Consider the following 14,321-nt stretch of genomic DNA (forward strand, 5'->3'; position numbering starts at 1 on the left):
TTCACTATGGAGATGGTTAAAATAAATAAATTTGATCATTTCTCAAAATTTAAAAAATAGAAAATAGTAAAAACCAATTATCACACTGAAAATATTGGCCCAATTAAGTCTAGAAAAAAGGAAAAAAATTATAGAATCCTTTATGTTTTACGAGATTTTTACTTTTAGATTCAAAATTTTCATTTTTGTAAATTTAAGACCCCAGTTCATGTCTTTTTAAATAAAAAAAAAAATATCAAAATACAATTGTCTCTCCTATAAAAAATTAAACAAATAAAATGTATAAAATAAAATAGAAGAGAAGAGAAGAAAACTAGATCCAATCACCATTCGTGGGTTGCACGACGCTGGTTGAGTCTATACTAGGAGAGATGCAACAACCGACCACCAGTACCGCGGCTAGTTCTCATCTAGCCAAAGGTAAAAATTTGATTTTAAAAGAATTATAAAGATATTTACAAATAATTTAGGGAACATTTTGAGATAATTTTACCCTTACACCTAGCCATGGCGCGGTAGGTCTCACCCAGCCGAAGACTCAAGTCGCAATTGTTGGGCAAGTAGCCTTAACGGTGGCTGGGTGAGACCGAGCCACCATTGCTTTGGGTTATCATTAGTATCTTTATATTTGGAAAGTAGTTAAAGCAAATGTTAAATTTAATTTTGGATAAAGAGTTTGATAAATGATGTTTTATTTTTTGTGGATTTTGTTAAAATTTTAGAGAAAAGTTAAATATGAAGAGCTTGATGGAGATGTTGGAAACGAAAAAAAAAAAAAAAAAGTGAAATATGTGACGTAATATTAGTAGAAAGAAAGGAAAAAAATGCTCCATTGGTCTTTGAGGTACCTTCTATCAAATCGTTCCCTAAGGTTCAAAAGTTATCAATTTAATCAATAATATTTGAATTATTAGTATAACCCAATCAAAAGGTGACAAGTTCTTTGTTTAATAGATAATATAAAATAAAAATTGCATAGTACATTTACATGCCTAAAGTTTATCGGGGCATCTGTTTTCTTGCTGCACCTGTTTGATTGCATTGAGTTGTGTTTAAAGACGCATAGTAAGTTATAGGTAGCGTAGCGGTGGATCATTAATCCTTTGGGGCATCTGTTTTTTGACAAACTAGTGTTAGCATCTTAATGGTAAAAAATAAACAAAAAAATGACACGAACTGTTTCAGCTCTATTCACTTTCCAACCAAAACAAGAAAAGAAATCCTTGGAACGGTGTGAAATTGCTGGCAAGATTGTCAAAACAGAAGGAAGCCCTGGCAAGTGGGTCTTAAGATTGTTTGGGATCATGAGCGATCAAAAGCATTTGCATGGCTCCTTCACAGAACAATTACTCGTCACCCCATGTTGATGGTCCACCCATTCCGACTTCAACTGTGGGGGATAAATCCATTGTAGGGCTTTTTGCTTTCTTTTTCTTTACAGAGAATGTAACTAAACCACCCACCAAATTCGTGTCTTGAATAGTCTTGTCAACTATCTTCTTTTCATCGTCATATTTAGGATTTTCAGCCGTGTCAGCAGCAAAAAGATCTGCAAAAGAGGCTTCTGGATCATCAATAATATTAAGCTCACCTTGCTCCATCTTTGATATCTTCTTTAGATTCTTTACAACCTTGCCATCAACCCCCTCATGGACTGGAACTTCTTTCTTTGACAGCTTTTCATTCTTCTTCTTCTGCTTTTTCTGCCTTGATTCTTTCTCTACGTCAACATCTTTATCGAGATGATCATCTTCGCTATCCATCACATGACGTTTGGAATTCTTTTTCCTGATGACATCTCTTTTCTCTTCCTTTAGAACTTCTAGCCTGTTAGTATCATTTGTTTTAGAATCATCAACTCTCTCACTGTTCTTCTTGGTGTATTTATCGGTTGGTTTAGCATTGAATATCAGCAAGTTCGGCAGAACATTTTTGATCTGCAGTTAAGCTGCTTCAGTAAGAATCATGATAAGATGGAAAGGTTATACTTTAAATATAGATCAGGAAAGGAGGAGAAGATAGTGGGGAAGCATGAAAGGTCATTACCTTTTTTGCTAATGTATCCTTTTCAGCAGCAGGGTTTCCTTGTAGATTGAGATTTTTCAGATTAACTAATGAAGTCAGCACCTATAATTTTAGCATGTCGCTGAGATACCTGGTAAAGAGTGTTCTAGAATAGGGAAAAAAGCACGGGAAAAAAGACAACAATTACAGCTCAGTGTCTAACCTTCAGATCTGACCACCTTAAGATGACATTATTTCCCAAGTCCAAATTCTGGAGTTTTTTATTTCGAGCCAACTCATCTGGGAGAGTCTGAGCAGTTCAGAGAGGAGGAGAGAGGACAAAAAATGGATAATTTTACTGGACAAATAATCAAATATAAACTACAGCAAGAAACTAAAGATATAAACAATAAAGGAAAACAAAATAAATATGACAGAAGCAATTACATGAGAGTAACTTGAAGGATGGTTTTCACTTTGAGGAAAGCTGCTTGCAAAAGAGATAAACGAGTAAGTGGAACACATACCATGATGCCATTGTGAGCAAGTCGGAGCTCTTTCAATTCAACGCAGGACTTGAGCGAAGAGCCAATAGTCTGAAGTTGGCAATTGGCGAGAGAAAGCTGGAACCAGGAAAAACTTAAGAGCCTAAGCTATACTTGGGTGAAATTATGCTGAGGCAGAGAACTTACCTTTGTGAGAGATTTCACCTTTACCAGAGACTCACCAATTTGACTGATCGGATTTCTAGAAAGAACTGCATTATAATCACGAAGTCCAAAGAGCATTATTGATGCCGGACAATCAACAGAAATTTAGAATAGATGAGAAAGAGAAGAAAAGTAGAAGAAAGAGAGAAGCGGAGGAAAAGAAGAAAGAAGCAGGAGAAGGAAGAAAATTCAGAAGGAAAAAGACAACAAAACAGTTTAAGCTAATTACCACAGTACAAAGTTATGCTCAAATAGCATAGAGATTAAACCCTAACCCTAGATTTAGTGACACTTAAGCTGACAGCCCACTAAAATACCATAAAGCCCAAGAGTTAACATAACCAATCTGAAAAATAAATAACAAAACAAATAAAATGCAAAATAACCAAAGTGCCCATAATAACACATCCGACTCTCAATCATCTAGCAACAAACTCATCGGTTGGGCTATCCTCCAACATCGATGTCCATACACATGTGATCAATGGCCTGGGTCTGCTTCGATCTCGCCGAAGTAGACCCACCGCAGAACTGGATGACACTCGAAATTGAACCCCAACCAGCACCACGTTAGCCAAGTCCAAGCCTGAAGACGAAAGATGCTGAACCACCAAGTCCAAAGAAGCTCGCACAGCTACCAGAACTGCAGGTGAGGCCTCTGGAGAGCCATCAACCCAGGCGGAGGAGCACGGACAGCCACGACTCACACCATAGCTCTTTTTAGAAGCAAGTCGGGTCTGATGTGGACACCCCTGGATCTAAGAACACCACTTCTGACCTAGGGATAGCACCACCGGAGGAGGCAACCAGAGAAAGGGGCTCAATAAACGAGAGCAGAACACCTAAATGACCCAGGTCTAGGCCCAACTTCGACACACCGGGGTCTAGGCCTAACTTCAGAGCCCTCTTAAGAGTGGGCTTGAGAAACTGGATTGAGCCTTTTGCATACCACACTTTCAAGGCTATTTTTTGTGACTTGAAGGACTTGAGCAGAAGGCACTTAAAACCACGGCTGGGCTTAAAAAATTTAGAACCCGGCCTAAAGACTCCAACCCTTCAATCACACTCAACAACGCCTGGTCAAACTCCAATTTGATTTTCTCAAGTTGACTTCTCCATTCACATAGCAGCCCACAATTAGCCACAACAACCTTTCTTTTTGCTTCCTTACAACCCTCATCTTCCTCTTTATCAGAAGAAGGGAAAGGAGCCAAGCCTCAAACACCAAACCTCTAACCCAACGTGACAAGTTGCTCCGTACCCTCAGACCACCTCACCGGAATTTTGGCCATAACTGGGTTGCGCTCTGTCGTGCTGTACATCTTCGTCTTCCCCTTCATCCTCACCACCTCCATATAAGATCTACTACCAGCCCCAAGTGAAGCTTCCTTCCCCGACGAAAGGATCCACCACGGACCTGGTGCTGTGACATGGTGGTGGCTCCAATTCCTACCGGAGCATCAAAAAAGGCCTTCACCTTTCTTAATTCGTTGGCAAAACCACTCCAATCCCGCCCTCCACATTCCTTTGGGATCAAGATGAGACCACTTCTGCCACCCACCTCATACACTGCTACCTCCAAAAAGCAGCTTGACCCATTGGAACATCTATGAATGATGAAAGCCTTGGAGCCCTCTCTAAACGACTGGACAAACTCTGATAACTCAGTGTTACACACTAGCACCTCCATGGTGATTCTCAACCACCCAGTGCACAACTTCCCCATAAACACAACACAAGACAGCCCTCTTCTCCTTCCCTCCAACCGAAGAATCGAGGCCCCATCAGCCACTAAAAACTCGAAGGTTTTTGCTTCAACATGAACCCAACTCACAAAATCCATCTTCACCATTCACTAACACAAGTCAGCTACTCATGCACCTAACCGCATATTGAGTCAGTCAACTACCAAAAAGAACCACAAACAAAGCCGAAGACATCAACCCAGCACCCAACCGACCACCCAAGACCTTCCAAGCAGACAAACGGAAAGGCGAGAGAGGAAACTAACGGAATGCATGAAACACCCCGGTTCCATATTGGAAAGATGAAGAATAGCCCAAGTGAGTAGTTTATAAAGATAGTCATGAGTGTAAGTCTCACATTGCCTAAATGCCTAGTTACTATGTAAAACTGTGCTTTATAAGGAATTCTATGAAAGCTCCAAATTGACTAGTTCTTTTGGGGTCATAGCGCAGATGTAGCTAGCGTTTTTTCTTTGGTCATTATAACGCGCCTACACGTGCCACCACTGGACAAGGAGGGGAGAGAGAGAGAGAGAGGAAAAGTTTAAGTTGCAAGGATCCCTATAGTTACAGCATTATCATTTGAGAAGTAACATAACACAGAAACACGCAAGCTAGTCACAGTACACGGAAAGTATATGAGAGAAATCATAGACGAAAAAACTACAATCTGAAGATATAAAGATCTCCAAATTTCATAAATGAAGGGTAAAAGAAGCAATTGGAGGCCATCACCTACTCTTGAGGATTTATTATTTGGAGTTTGTTGACATTAGGAAACATCATAAGTTTGTCTTTCTTGGGCTTCTAGAGGGCCACATATGGAGCCAAACTTCCTGGCTAAATCATGGCCTTGGATTTTTTTTTTTTTTTTATATATAAATACATTTACTAGATCCTAATTTCCTCATCAACTTAGGATGACTTGAACCTGATTTTGCGTGTACAAAGTTATGCACGATTATTTCTTTATTGTCTCTATGGTTTCTCTCCAAGAATCATCATCACTAATGTTTTCCCCATTGCATTTTCACCCACAAATAAAAACAAACTAATCTAGAATAGACTTTTATAAGTTGCCATTAAAGCACAACCAAATCACAATTACCAAATATCATTTAACAAATCGTCTTATTTAGACATTAAATTTATACATGTAATATGAAGTCATACCAAGAGTATTCAAGTCCGTCATCTGATCAAGTTTGCAAATGGAGATAATCTCATTATCTGCACTACGAGAATATAAAATATTAGTAAAAAATGGGGAAAAAAACAAACACACATAAAGAATGTTCCTCATCATCTAAAAACATAAACTTTCAAACTAGTAGGGTAATGCAATGATTACACACTAGAAAGCTCACCATTCAATATCAATGCACGTAAACTCAGAAGAGATCTGACCTCATCCATTGATCTCAGCTTATTTTTGCCTGCATTTAACACCTGATTACAAAAGATGGAACAAAGTGACTTTCAGAACCTTATATAGTTCAACAACTTAAAATTAAACCAACTAAGAGGACGCTTCATGCAAACGATGTGCTCACTTGTCTCTTAAGAAGGGGGAAAAAGTATTTAAAGATTAATCGAAAATGGGTGAAAAAATACTCAACGGTTTAATCGAAAATGGGTGAACGGGTCTATTCGAATGAGCTCAACAACACTTGCTCAGGAGTACAAGAGATATTTCACACAAAATTCTACATAAAAAATGCTTCCAACTTTACCAGATTCACAGTAAATGAAGTGGAAGACTCAGAAACTTACGGTGAGTTTAGAAAGTCCTTCAATTCCTCTTAAGCTTTCCAGTTTGTTTTGTACAACTGCCAACCACTTCAAATTGACGCATTCTTTCAACCCCTGATTTATCATCATCCCAAAACTACATTAAACTTAGGCGTACATACATATTGCAAAAAAGCATATATATATAATAGGGTTCTAGAGAGGTAAACCTCGAGAGAAGTGAGATTGTTGAAGGTGACGTCGAGCCTCTCCAAGTTCTTGAAGCCGCTCAAGCATGACACCTGCCAAGTTAGAGGTTTCAATAAAAATAGCTCTATTGTTTTTAGAGAGAGAGATTGAAGCAAATGGGGAAGAGAAGAGAACGACTTCGTACATCGGAGAGAGCCTTGTAAGTGAGCTTGAGAGATGAAACGGAGTTGGGGTCGCTGGTGCTGTTGTCCTTCAAGACCTGCTCGGAGCTCAAGCGAGTCATGCTTTGGACTCTCGCGGAAAACCCTAGCTTGTCTCTGCAACAACGCTTTTGCAACCAAATCCTTCCAACTATAAACTGCGGTACGGTTTTCCGTTTTCGTTTCCGGGGCCGAAAGCCTTCAGGTGGATTGGATTGCTCACTACTCTTGGGTCGGGTTCACTGTTCACAACAACTTGTATTCTACTTTTGCTCCGACTCCGAGTTTAGTTTGGCTCCCAGAAGGTTTGGCTTAGTGGCAAGAAGCTTTGCTTAGTTAAGAGAGATGTGTTTGAGTCTCGGGCTTTACGGGTTAATTATAATTCGACTTATTTAATTAAACAGATTAATGTCTAATCCGTTAATTTTGTGTTTGATTCATGTTGAACCCTTAAGTCGTGTCAAAAATTATCTACCCTAACATATATTATTGTGCTTTCACAATTTGTCACACTATCATCAAACCCACATTAGATGTTGAAAATTGGGATTATTTATACCAATAACTGGAGTGAGAGTGATATGGTAATATGGTATCACCACACCAATACCATACCTGATCCCATACAGTCCCAGTGATTATTACCCTTGGCCTCTTATGTTTGGTTTGTGAACCATGAATATCAGAACTCCTTTCAGGACTTTGAGTAATAAGCTAATGCTACATATATAGCAGAGGTTGAAGCTGTAGAAAATATCATAAGCTTGGACCAGATTCACATTATGGAGACGGGTTCAAATAACAAATAAAATAGATGCACCAGCTTGAAAACTCCGAGGAGTTGACCTAAGTGATAAAAGCCTTGGACTCAATATCACAATCAAGTCAAAGGTTCGGGAAAAATTTCTTGAGGCCATGCCCGCGGCGAAGACATCTTGCACAAGTTCGGAGTTTGCCCTTCAGGGATATGTTAAGCGATCCTACTTTGTAAAGTTTCCCGTCATTAAAAAAAATGCACGAACTTTAAATCTTGATCATAAAATAAATTATAATTCTTGTCCGGGATAGATATCAAAGGATCTAAAAGCAAACTTCCATAAATATATCCATTCATTAAAGGAAGAATGCAACAACTAAAATTTCACCAGTTTCTTGCATCCGTGCTGACATCCTGGCTGACTATGATATCCTAACTCACATTCGCAATTCAAATTCAACAGGAGCAGCAAAAATTACCGTGCAGGTGAAAATTACAAATTTCCCCAAGCTCCAAACGCTTGAGAAACAAATACTAGCTATCAACCAAGTAAAGCCATATTCTTTGACCAAACCTTCCTTCCTGCTCATGCAAAATCGATGACAGAGAAAGTTGATCCAGCATAACTTCAAGATTCAGACTACTTTGACATCCAGGGAAATTGTTTATAATTATCATGAAATATATTTTTCCTGCTGCTCCTGAAGAAGCCTTGCTGAAGACTTTGCATCCAGATATAATGCACTCACTTCCTCAATATCCCCCTATAAATCAAACAAATATAAACAAAATTACGCATGCACTCTGGAAGGATTTTCTGCAAGCAGATATACTATCGATTAATCAAAATCACAATTACCTTGCAGATTTTGTCTCTGCCATTCATTTTTGCCATGATACTGGCAGGCGATAACAGCTGAACTGCATGCCTGAAGAAATGACACAACTGTAACTAGATACCCTTCGAGAGATGCGTCCCACAAACAGAAAATCAAAAGATTAAACCAAACCTTAAGGATGCTCGCTGCCCAATGTCCCCAAGGTAAGCCAAACTTTCGTCATCTATAACTAGGTCTTCCACACTTGCACGGAGAGCTATAATCTGCCAGGTAACAAAGACCGGCAGTATCAGAATGTGAAAACGATAACATGGTCAACAGTAGTTAAGAACTTTCAGACAATAACCTTTATCATATCAGCAACATCATAAGTCTGCGTTCGGATAATCACCAACCGGTCCAACAAGTCGACAGGTATGCCATGAGGACTTGCCATATCAGTGCCTCTGCATGGCAACATATTCATGTTCAGAAATTAGAACATCACAGTTAACTAAGTCATGTTCATGGTCCAGGTGAAAAATGCAATATTATATACCACTATAGATGTAAAAGACCAAAACAATTAAAGCATGACACAGAACAATTAACATAGCATAGTTCTTAAGATCTGTGGTTACTGCAGTACTACCAACTCTAGTATCCACTATGAGAAAAATAAGATGCAACTTACATTTCTGCCCCCAAAACCACTAAATTTAAAATAATAAGGGACCAAAATACCCATAATTACATATTGAGTACCTGAAATCAATTTCATATCGCATGTAGGTATATCTTGTATCTGATGGTTGAAAACTTGTAAAATCAGTCTCCGACCATCAAGTACTTGTAAAGAGGAAGGAATAATTTAAGACAATTCATTTTTTAAAAAAACAAAATTGACTTTTACATTGAACAATGTGGAACTACCATGGCATAGTCCCACGAAAAGGGACATGCTTCATGCTTGGACTACATGGGGATATATTTGTCTTTACATTAGATGATTCAAATAATTAACTTTATAGAAGCTATAAACAAAATCAAGCAATCTTGTGATTCGTGATCTAACAAATTTCCTTTGGCATGGATCATCTAGATGTAGGCCACATCATTTTAAACAATTCACAAACCAATGTGCCCAAAAACACATACAATACCTAATTGCTAAACTACTACTACAAAATTTCCAAGGTGTATAAGAGTTCATACCTTACGTTGCATATCCCTCTATTTGTAGCAAAGATTACTATTGGAGATAGGGAGCTCTCTAAAGCACGATTCATGTATGAAAAGCATTCCATATCCAGCATATTTACCTGCAAATCATGATTAAAATTAGATAAAACAAATAAACAAACAAAAAGCAATCATGAAATATTTAAAACATGGGAAGGGCATAATACAGAAAAGAACCTCATCAAGAAACAGAACTCCAGGGACAAGCTCCGCTACACCTTCATCAATATACCGGTTAACAACCTGTCATTAAGAAAACCATAAAAACTAACTTCAAAGCTAGATAGAAATGTAATTTGGAACTACAATAGAAGATCTCATCTGTAATACATCAGAATGGGATGAAGACAGGCACAATCAGAAGAATTTTATGTATTACTTTGAAAATAAAAGATGGACTATGTCAACATATTGGAACTTTCAAAATAATCTGCGAACGATTTTAACTTGGGAAAAGAGCTTTCCCCAAAATAATTGAAGAAATTCCTCAGGAACTTTATATTACCTCCAGACCATTCTTAGGCATCAACCCAAAGAAAATACTATATTGAACTTAATAACTGACACTAATCTATGAAGTCATACCTTGTTGATTTCCTGTCGTAACTTGTCAGTTATTTCTGTTTTCCTAGGTTTCATCATCTGACCCATTAGAGATAGTATATCTTGCCCGCCTTGAGGCCGAGCATTTGCAGCATCTAGATCATGTAGTGTTACATCCTGTTAAAAAAAATCAACCAAAAAACGAGAAAACCAAGCATCAAACTTGTGAGCTGATTATATCTAAAAAATTGTTTTGTCAGCCTTCTGATGAGGATGAAATTTCAACAATAATAAGAATCAGGATAATCTCAGAATACAAAAGAAAATTCTATCAAAACCATGAAGATATACATAGATCTGAAAGCAACTTTATATGTTAAGCCCAAAGGCTCCTTTTTTTTCTCCTGTTCTCTTTCCCTTAACATTTTTTTTTTTCTTTTTTTTTTCATTAAGCAAAATTTCAGGGTAGGACCAACCCAACTCCACCCCTCCCTTTTACCACTTAGGACAGGCCAGCAGTTACCAATCCATTTAGAAGCTCAACAACTTACTTAGCCACAACAGTTACAAGGTGATAAGTCCAACCAACTAAAAGGCATAAAATTCAAGCTGTATCATGCTTGGTGGGCTGCAGTTATCAACAGTGACTACCCACAATTGCAAGTAGGTGGAGTTTCAGCATGCTTCATCAGGAAATTTTTAAAACCCATTTCCCCCATTGGTTAAACACGTTTGCAAATAAAAAATTTATTATTTTGATGGTGTACACATTGCTCAATGGTGATAATCAGAATTGAAACATGCATTTGCTTATCAACAAGAAAGAAGAAGCTATTGCATTTACCAATCAAAAGTGCAAGTCAAAAATGAAGATGTGCAACTATCTTGAACTGGTATGGAACACAGAGTCAGGAAAAATGTCCAATACTAGGATTATAAATTAGTGTAGGACTTTAAGGAACATACAACCCACTCAAAGAACCAGCAGTTGAAGAAAAACAGACCTGAACTATCTCCTTCTTTTTGTGAACCTCTCCTTTAGGAAGTGGAACATACTCTTCTGCTTCAAGGTCAAATTCTGTTGCAAAAGCATCACTTCTGCCCACCCTCTTTACTGCTCCACTATTTGCTTCAATATATATGACGTCACCAACAGCTACCTGCAATAAGTATCAGGAAAACCAAGAGGTAAGGGATTAAACTATAATCAAATCTTCAATTACATTCCCACTTTGAGCATGCCAGACCCCAGGTTAAAAATAAAAATATATAAATAACTAAAAGGAGAAGGAAGGAGGAGAATGGGAATCAAAGTGACAACACATCAGAATGCATTGCATTAATGACCCTCAAAAGGATCAACATTAACAACCAACAGAGAAATATATATGTATATATATATATAGGAGTAAATTTTATAATACTTCACAAAGACATTATAATAAGTATATAAAAATATCAAGAATGAAAGAAGTATGTTTCTATAGTGTACAAAGAAAAGCAAAGAAATAAATAGGACCTTACCTTTTCCTTTATCAAGGCATCATAAATAGTCGGATCCAACTTCAGTTGTTTGGTTCCTTTCACAGTTTTTAATCCAATGATCACATGGCTAATGCTTTTACCATAGCCACCTGTCACGCTCTCAGTTTCTTCTGGGGAGAGTTCAGTCACCTATAATAAGACTAGCAATACATCAAGCATTGAAAAGAAAAAAGGAGGAATAAAACTAACAAGAAGTGATCATAATGACATGAGACTAATATCAAAGAAGCATTATTACAGTCACTTGCCTCTCCTTCATAGACTTCTTTATTTTCCTTGATACGTAGACCTATGGCCCGTCGAAAATTTTCCATCAAAACCTCCGTTTTCTTTACTTCTGATGAGTATACTTCTGAACCAACCATTGGGCAGAATGGAACCTGTAAATAACAAAGAAAACCGTTATTTAATTAGCCTGAAAGACCAGCAACCATCTAATATCAAAATGGGAGGAAAAAAAAAATCCCAAAAAAGCAGAACATTTTTAAAGAGCTCTCACTAAGAAACACTAAATTTTTTTTTTTTTTAACTTGAATAACTGTGAGAAGTACCTTGCTCCCGAGCTCCTGGGATATCCCAAGTGCGAGGGCTGTCTTTCCAGTACCGGGAGGTCCAGCCAGTAGAAGTGCCCGGCCAGCCATCTTCTTCTGTCGTATCATATCAACTACAAGACCAGCTGCTTCCCTTGCATCTGCCTGGCCCACAAAGCCAGCAGCCAAAGGTAACGCTCTTCCATTGGCCTGGAAAAGGATGGCACCAAAAGTCACACTTAATCAGATCGAGATCAATCCAGAAAACCAGCCATGATTTCCAACATGTATTCAAGCAATGACCCATATATGCCTCTAGCATTTGGTCTTTCCAAAAGTGACCCCTTTTTTTCAAATTTTCTGCCTATAAATAGGTCGTTACAATTAACAGCCAAAGCTCTATTCTCGTACCTTTTTTAACAAAGTGAAGGCCTTTCATCGGTTAAAGATCAAAGCAATATACAAAACACAAAGAGAGAACAAGAGAAGGAAAAAATAATCATATCTACGATCATATGCCATCAATGTATCAAGATAGTTATCAAAACCTCAAAGCACTAATCTCATCAGGCAAAAAAAAAAAAAAAAAAAAAAGAGCATCACATTCAGTGACCACATAGTTAGAATTACAACTAATAAAAACCCAAACATCAAAGTGGAAACTTTAACAATGAATATCTGCCCCGCTGAAAAATTTAGGCCCTTAGCTAATACAAAATGCATAGTAGCTAAAAAAACAAAAGTACCCAATAGATAGATTTGTAGAATCAAATGCATTTGAAGCATGCAATAAATGAAACGCGAGAGGCTAACATTTCAAATTAACCAAAAGGTCTCAAAGGCCATTAGTCTATGACCGTCTCTAAGGACAAAACAGTTTGCAACCGAATTTTATGGCTGGATTTCCAGGTTGCATGAACCTTATATGTAGATAAAGAAACAAAATTTATTACAAAGGAACCAAGAGCTGATAGGGGTATTTTGAAATATACACCCAAAGTATGTATGCAAGCTTCAAGGCGAGGTAAGCAGGAGAAAAAACTAGAATATACCAAATCAAATGCATATCAGCCCCACACACACAAAAAAAGAGCAATGCCAAAAAATATTGTGATAGAAAACCAAGGCTCAATAGTTCATCCAACAACTAAAAAGTAAAGCATAGAAAAGAAAAGGCAAACAAACACCAAATTGGACACTAAAACCTAAACCCTTGAGTTTTTTTTAGGAGCCGAAACGTTTTTCTTTTACCTTTCTTACAAAAGTTGTGACTTTTACGGCAAATTAGAGAGGAATCCTACATAGGAGAGAGAGAGAGAGAGAGAGAGAGAGAGAGTACCTCAAGGCCAAGACCTTTGATGTGAGTGTGAGTGGCGATGCGCTGCTTCTTGGTAGTGGACTGAACCTCTTCTATCCTCACTTTGTCCATCTCTCTCTCTCTCTCTCTCTCTCTTTGTGCACCTGTGTATTATTTGGTTTCCAGGAACCTGGAGCTTGAAGGCTTGAGGGTTTAAGCGGTGGAACACAGAGGCGACCTGTCGTTCAGACTGTTCTGCTCGAAAGGTCGAGCTGCGACACGACTGGGCTTAAATTTTGGGATTGTATGGCAGCTGAGCCTGTAATAGGGCGGTTTTGGATGCTTTTTAATAATGGGTTGGTCCAGTTGGGGCCGAGCCCGTAAATGGTAGGGGTATACAAAGAGGTGGTTATAACTGCTCCGCAACCGCTAATCACATATGATGGGGCGGTTAGTGATTTTAGGGATAGAAAAAGTGGTTAATAACTGCTAACCGTCTACCATTACATATATATTTTATATTAAAAATATAACATTAAAACACACCGTTTTGGTGTTAAACACCGAAAAAACGGTGTCGCTTTAAATACGAGTTAGGGATAGGGTTTCATCATATTCATTGTTTTTTTAACCATTTTGACCCAAAACTATTTAAATAAGCACAATAAAGGCCCAAAACATCGCAAAAAGCTCAAAAGCCCATATAAAAATAATTGTTATAAAACCGCAGGTTATTGGTTTAAATAATTAATAACCACTAGTTATAAAATAACTGCTAACGACCTAAGTGAAGCGGTTGCAGTTATTAAAGTCCAATAAACGCCTTAGGTGGTCGAGGTTAACGGTTTTAGCCAATAACCACTAATTACAACCGCTTGTACACCCTTAATAAATGGTGTTGACTAGTACTGGGTTTAAGTCGGTTATGGTTGCAAGGTAAGGTGCCTCCATCGGGTTGCTAGTACTTACACTTATTAATTATATTTATT

At 37.9% G+C, this 14,321-nt stretch overlaps 2 protein-coding genes across 3 annotated transcripts; both read right to left on the bottom strand.

Moving 5' to 3' along the window:
* Nucleotides 1-1,066: 1,066 nt before the first annotated feature.
* Nucleotides 1,067-6,912, bottom strand: LOC132164605 (Leucine-rich repeat (LRR) family protein). Of its 2 annotated transcripts, XM_088519315.1 has the most exons (11): nt 6,585-6,912; nt 6,421-6,492; nt 6,233-6,325; nt 5,827-5,908; nt 5,633-5,689; nt 2,697-2,761; nt 2,532-2,627; nt 2,228-2,314; nt 2,047-2,127; nt 1,464-1,937; nt 1,067-1,390 (listed from the first exon to the last, which is right to left on the bottom strand). In XM_088519315.1, the coding sequence occupies exons 1-11, from the start codon at nt 6,681-6,683 to the stop codon at nt 1,313-1,315; spliced, it is 1,284 nt and encodes a 427-aa protein (XP_088375441.1). In that variant the 5' UTR covers nt 6,684-6,912; the 3' UTR covers nt 1,067-1,312. The 2 variants fall into 2 exon arrangements, with proteins under 2 accessions (XP_088375441.1, XP_059431125.2); XM_059575142.2 differs by having other exon boundaries at nt 1,067-1,937; nt 6,585-6,911.
* A 769-nt stretch (nt 6,913-7,681) lies between these two features.
* On the bottom strand, nt 7,682-13,646 carry RIN1 (P-loop containing nucleoside triphosphate hydrolases superfamily protein). Its single transcript, XM_059575274.2, has 12 exons — nt 13,375-13,646; nt 12,057-12,245; nt 11,754-11,885; nt 11,485-11,634; nt 10,965-11,120; nt 10,003-10,137; nt 9,595-9,660; nt 9,391-9,497; nt 8,543-8,642; nt 8,368-8,459; nt 8,217-8,286; nt 7,682-8,121 (listed from the first exon to the last, which is right to left on the bottom strand). Exons 1-12 carry the CDS (start codon nt 13,462-13,464, stop codon nt 8,032-8,034), a joined length of 1,377 nt encoding a protein of 458 aa, XP_059431257.1. The 5' UTR covers nt 13,465-13,646; the 3' UTR covers nt 7,682-8,031.
* Nucleotides 13,647-14,321: the final 675 nt, after the last annotated feature.

The sequence above is a fragment of the Corylus avellana genome, chromosome 8 (genome assembly GCF_965113065.1).
Source record: "Corylus avellana chromosome 8, dhCorAvel1.hap1.2, whole genome shotgun sequence".
Classification (NCBI taxonomy): Eukaryota; Viridiplantae; Streptophyta; class Magnoliopsida; order Fagales; family Betulaceae; genus Corylus; species Corylus avellana.

Bases quoted from the DNA above. Each gene is read 5' to 3' on its own strand.
- LOC132164605 (XM_059575142.2), bottom strand. From the start codon at position 6,683: ATGACTCGCTTGAGCTCCGAGCAGGTCTTGAAGGACAACAGCACCAGC. The intron at 6,326-6,420 runs GTTTACCTCTCT...ATGATAAATCAG, and splicing joins ACAATCTCACTTCTCTCGAG to GGGTTGAAAGAATGCGTCAA. The intron at 5,909-6,232 runs GTAAGTTTCTGA...TTTTGTAATCAG, and splicing joins AAGGACTTTCTAAACTCACC to GTGTTAAATGCAGGCAAAAA.
- RIN1 (XM_059575274.2), bottom strand. From the start codon at position 13,464: ATGGACAAAGTGAGGATAGAAGAGGTTCAGTCCACTACCAAGAAGCAG. The intron at 9,661-10,002 runs GTATGACTTCAT...TCTTAATGACAG, and splicing joins TACGACAGGAAATCAACAAG to GTTGTTAACCGGTATATTGA. The intron at 8,287-8,367 runs GTTTGGTTTAAT...TCATTTCTTCAG, and splicing joins GGGCAGCGAGCATCCTTAAG to GCATGCAGTTCAGCTGTTAT.